General features: G+C 43.0%; 1 protein-coding gene across 1 annotated transcript; it reads right to left on the bottom strand.

Annotated features, from left to right (window-relative positions):
- Positions 1-1,365: 1,365 nt before the first annotated feature.
- EEF1B2 (eukaryotic translation elongation factor 1 beta 2) lies at positions 1,366-5,318 on the bottom strand. The gene is made up of 6 exons (XM_079925412.1): positions 4,914-5,318; positions 4,321-4,443; positions 2,581-2,707; positions 2,237-2,303; positions 1,693-1,818; positions 1,366-1,580 (listed from the first exon to the last, which is right to left on the bottom strand). The coding sequence occupies exons 1-6, from the start codon at positions 4,991-4,993 to the stop codon at positions 1,426-1,428; spliced, it is 678 nt and encodes a 225-aa protein (XP_079781538.1). The 5' UTR covers positions 4,994-5,318; the 3' UTR covers positions 1,366-1,425.
- Positions 5,319-5,424: the final 106 nt, after the last annotated feature.

Raw genomic sequence — 5,424 nt, 5'->3', positions numbered from 1 at the left:
ACCTCATTCAATTTCCTTGGCCTACAGAGACTACAAAATGATTTTTAGAGGTCTACAATTCCCAAGCCCTACTTTTGTGAACACTACTACTGTAAAAAATATATACTCAAATATTCGATACATCCCAAATTTAACTGTTAAGATGCAGTGGTTTCCAATACTGGAGTCTCACCTGACTACAGTAACACCATCCTCTGAGTACACTCACCTGCAGCACCACCGTAGTACTGAAGTCTCCACACCCCAACAGGCTCAATCAGACTTACAAACCCAGGTAAGATGTCCCACCTCCACACCCAAGCCAGGCTTATGAACTGCACCCAAGGGATCAGTCACCCATGTAGCCTCCCTCCCAGGACACACTACTACTCAAAGTCACATGCTCAACACAACTTCTCCCTGAACAGTACAGGAGGCATCCCTTAAATTTGCAACATCTGCCTCCACAAACTCTGGGAATCCTCCCCTCCCCTGGGTTAGGCGTCCTTTAGTAAACCGCACGTGCCAACTCATAACATTAATTTTAGGTGGGATTTGTAAACGTGTGATTTTTTTTTTTTAGTCACAAGTAACCCCTAACTTGAAGATGCTAGGTCACAACAAATTACTTTGTCAGCCACTGTAAAGTCACTGGTTACTAACTATAAATTAGTCCTGGCATTTAATTCCTTTATCTCCAAATGTTTCATGACCTGGCAAATGACATTATTTGTTGTGTATTGACCTGAGCACTTCCCTGTTTTTGACTCATTTCTCGATTCTTTAAGGTACTCCCAACATTCACATCGAGGAAAGCCAGCTCAGATATTAAGGAACTTTGTAACCCCTTGCAAAGGGCAAGGTCTTGAACCATTATATATGGGACTAATTATCTAAAATCAAAACTCTTGGGAGTTCCCTGGTGGTCCAGTGGTTAGGACTGGCTGCTTTCACTGCCTTGGGCCCAGGTTCAATCCCTGGTCCGAGAACTAAGGTCCCGCAAGCCGCGTGATGTGGTCAAAAAACAAACAAAAAAACCTCTTACTACAAAATTTTCAGTCAAGTTTACCTCCGCGATTTCTTTTAAAAAACAAGGCAAATATAAACACTTGAAATACTGTAGTAAAAGTTGTATCATCGCATACTGAGGACATCACTAATGGGTAAAGTTGTTGTACTGAGTCCACTTCTGTTCATTTGTTTATAAAGTCTACTCTACATCTATGCATAGTCACAGTATTTACACCAGGTAGTTCCCTCCTTCTTTGGGCTAAATGTCGAACGACAATGCGGACCCAAATTTATATTATTTATGAATTATCTATCCATTAAATTTCTTCCTTCAAAATGGAAGGAATATAAATAAATACCATCCTCTTATTTAGGAGTCAAGAGCCAAGAGTGTCTTTCAAGCTTTTATTTAAGAGCACTGATCCACGATGGATTTTAGATCTTGTTGAACGCAGCCACGTCCATAGACTGCACATACTCGTCAAAAGCAGTGATCTGCTCCTCCAGCATATCCGTTCCAACTTTATCGTCTTCAACTACACACTGTATTTGAAGTTTTTTAATTCCATACCCCACCGGAACTAGTTTAGCTGAAAAGAGCATCAAGAAAAATCTTAGTTAGATAAGTCCTGTTGATTGACAAAGGTTTAAACTGTATGCAAACTCCAGATGCCAGTGTCAAAAGGCAAAGACTAAACTCACAAGAGCCCCAGACTAAGCCGTCTGCTTGAATGCTTCTGACGCACTCCTCTAGTTTTGCCATATCTGTCTCATCATCCCAAGGTTTCACATCTAATAAGATGGAAGACTTGGCAACAAGTGCTGGTTCTAAAAAAGAGTACAAGGAACAGCATTATTCAAATAATTATTTTTGCCCTACTTCAAGACACTTAACAAATCTTAATTTGTTTCTAAATGGATCATCTCCTTAGCCACATAAAACTATAGAAAATACACCTTGTGTTCGTCACACATATGCCCACTTTCTATTTTGCTGAGAAAGAGGTGTTTAGTTGTGTAACAGTTTCTTTCCCACAGAGGAATGCCACAACTGCTACCATAAAAACAGCTGCAGACCAGTAGCTGTGGAAGTTTTGAAGCTCCACTTCAACAGAAGGTTTTGAAATACTGACATATTCAATGAATGGGGAGGAAAGGAAATTACTTTGGGGATCAGTCTTTGAAAAAGATTATTCAAATTATTATGAAAACAATTAAGTTAAACACAAATTATAAAATGACCTACTTTTGGCTTTCTTTGACTCATACTGTGCAAGGCGTTCTTCTCTTAGCCTCTTGGCTTCTTCACTTTCCTGTAAAGAAAAAATTTAATATACTTCACAAAGCTGGTTGTTCCTCAGCTTAAGGCTGGTGGGTCCTCAGCTTAAAGCAGACCAGCTTTATCAGAAAAAAGCAAATCCATCATGAGCTCAGCCGAAAGATGGCGATTTAATTTTATTCATCATGTAGCCAGTGAGAATTTTTAAAAGGCAGGTAATAAAGTGAAGCCAGGATTCAAACCCAGGCACTTTGGCTACAGAGCCTGTGCTTAAGCACAATGATACGCACAAATGTCAACTTATGCCATACCTCCTCATCATCAGATCCAAAGAGATCAATGTCATCATCATCTTTACTATCTGTAGCTCCACTTTCTGTGGTGTCTTCCACATTAGCAGGGCCATACTTGCCCAAAGCTTTCTTCACTCCTGGCAGGCTTGAAAAAAATTTAATCAGCTAGCTACTATTAGGTCGGTATGATGTCTCTTTTCAAACAATACATGAGAACTTGTTTTCACTACAAGTTATCAATAGACCCCTTTTGTACCAAGAATTTACCCTTCAACATTCCCAGGTAAATGTTTAGCTCCTCACCCAACAAACATTAGTAGCATGTGAAACACTATATTCAATAAACACAAAGATTTACTTTCAGAATGAGTATTTCTGTTTGAGATTTCATTAAGTACGCTCAGTTCCATTCTTAGTGAACTGGAGTCCACCTGCCCAAACTTCCATCCTTGTTAGCAGTTTCAGAAGAATGGCAAAGGACTGAAAGAATGAGCCACCCCTCACCCCTGAGGTGGGTCCCCCAGGCCAGGGTCAGGCACACTGGCAGGCCAGTGTGGGGAAAAGCTGAATTGCTGTTGTTGATGAACTAAAATTCATAATTTGTGGCAAGACAAGAAAAATTTAAACATAAAAATTTTTTTGCCTGTTTGGACCACCTCCCTCCTCTATACAGTGTATCGTGCATCTGCATTAACCAGCCCTCCTGAGGAGATAACATTCCTTCTGAATCTTGAATCTTGGGCCATGATGACCCATGACCCACTACTCGCTTTGCACCTGTAGATCTGGATTGCATCAACTGTCAATAATACGTTATTTAATGCGCAACCTTGTCTCAAAAACTTATACGCGAAGTGAGAGAGTGGCATGGACATGTATACACTACCAAATGTAAAACAGATAGCTAGTGGGAAGCAGCCGCATAGCACATAGCACAGGGAAATCAGGTCTGGGCTTTGTGTCCACCTAGAGGGGTGGGAGGGAGGGAGACGCAAGAGGGAAGAGATATGGGGATATATGTATATGTATAGCTGATTCACTTTGTTATACAGCAGAAACTAACACACCATTGTAAAGCAATTATACTCCAATAAAGATGTTAAAAAAAACAAAACACAACACAAAAACTCAAAACAAAACAAAAACAAAACAAGAACTTATATGGATGGAGACTTCCCTGGTGGTGCAGTGGTTAAGAATCTGCCTGTAAATGCAGGAGACACGGGTTCGAGCCCTGGTCTGGGAAGATCCCACATGCCGCGGAGCAACTAAGCCCATGTGCCACAACTACTGAAGCCACACAGGCCACAACTACTGAGCCCACGCGCCTAGAGCCTGTGCTCCGCAACAAGAGAAGCCACGACGATGAGAAGGCTGCGCACTGCAACAAAGACCCCAACACAGCCACAAGTAAATAAATAAATTAAAAAAAAAAAACCACTTATATGCACAGAACGATTTTCAGAGGTTTCTGATGGGCTTTTCACAGGTTATAATCCTCAATGTGGCTTGAATAAAATTTTCTCTTTCTTAGATTGACTGATTTTTTCTTCAAAATTGTCATGTTCTACCTGTTACATGTTCTACATGAAAAAACGGAGGATTTCAGCCTCTTGGCCTTCTAAAGTCACAGAGAAATTTAGCTTACAATATCCCCACAAAACTAAAGTAGCCTGAACCCTAACTTGTCACGTGAAAACCCTGAGTTTAAGCTTAGAAAGCATTCTATTCTTCAGATAAACACAAAGATACTTTTACCTGGCCTTTTCCTTTTCGTAAGATTTGATGTGATTATACCAACGTAGGGCATGACACAAGTCGGCAGGTGGCGGGCCGGAGACTGCTTCAAATACTGCCACATCTGCTTGTGATGGAACATACCTGCCAACGATGCAAAAGTAACTGCACACACCTTTAAAAGAAAAACCACAAACACCAGCCAACGAACGACAAACGCTAGCTACAACCGTCAAATTAGTGGCAATTCGCCCTCTTGTTACCGGGCTACCTAAGCAGCTTTAGTTTTCTGTAAAAAATAAATTCCTTAGAATCAGGGATCATTTATTTGGTTCTCCGAGCTACCTTGAGACACAACTGCCACTTAGACCTCAGAAATTGCAATCGCTAACGTGGACCTACAGGTTTACATTTGTTAACTGAGCAAAGACGCGTAAACACCTGGTGGAGTCAAGTAAGCCGAAACAAAGCACATTTTTAACCCTTCTCCCCTCGCAGTCCCCTCCCGCGGGAGAGCCCTGGGGTCGGGCTTCCTTTCCTCCAGCCGCAGCCGAGGCCGCGCCACGTGGCACCACTGCTCCCGGCCCTGCCCAGACCCCGGCCCGTCAGCTCACCCTTCGATGTAGCTCTTGTCCGCCAAGTAGTCGTTGAGCACCTGGAGGCCGGCGGGGCTTTTCAGGTCTCCAAAACCCATGGCGACGGCTGACAGGGAACTGGGAGGCAGCGGAGTTAAAGAGGAGCGCAGACAGTCACTGCCGAGCGCTAACAGGAAAAAAGGCCCGCAACGAGGCCGGAAATGCCTTATATAGAGACGGAGGCGTTTCTCTCCGATGCCCCCAGCCGCAGGTTAAAAGTAAATTACGTTAAGATTTCTCAACGTAAAAATCAAGGGCTCTTAATTAACGGCCCACAAATTATCCGCCGAGCTTTCTTTGTGTTTGCAAATCAACTAATAAAATCGGCATTGCTTAAATCACAACCTCCAAGGTTTGCAAAGACTACCGGAACCGCCCGTTGAAGCGCCGGAAATGACGGAAGACGCTCGGCCTCGGCCCCAGGTTACTTCCGGCGGAACTTCCCGCCCCCGCTTCCTCCCGGCTGCTACGTCCTCCACCCCGCCCTCTG

Source organism: Stenella coeruleoalba (assembly GCF_951394435.1).
Source record: "Stenella coeruleoalba genome assembly, chromosome: 6".
In the NCBI taxonomy this organism is placed as follows: domain Eukaryota; kingdom Metazoa; phylum Chordata; class Mammalia; order Artiodactyla; family Delphinidae; genus Stenella; species Stenella coeruleoalba.
Note: the sequence above shows the minus strand (reverse complement) of the source record. Positions and strands in the feature narration are given on the sequence as shown.

Coding starts and splice junctions, on each gene's coding strand:
- EEF1B2 (XM_079925412.1), bottom strand. CDS start 4,993: ATGGGTTTTGGAGACCTGAAAAGCCCCGCCGGCCTCCAGGTGCTCAAC. Junction 4,444..4,913: donor GACAAGAGCTACATCGAAGG/GTGAGCTGACGG, acceptor CATCGTTGGCAG/GTATGTTCCATCACAAGCAG. Junction 1,819..2,236: donor TGAGTCAAAGAAAGCCAAAA/GTAGGTCATTTT, acceptor ACTCTTTTTTAG/AACCAGCACTTGTTGCCAAG.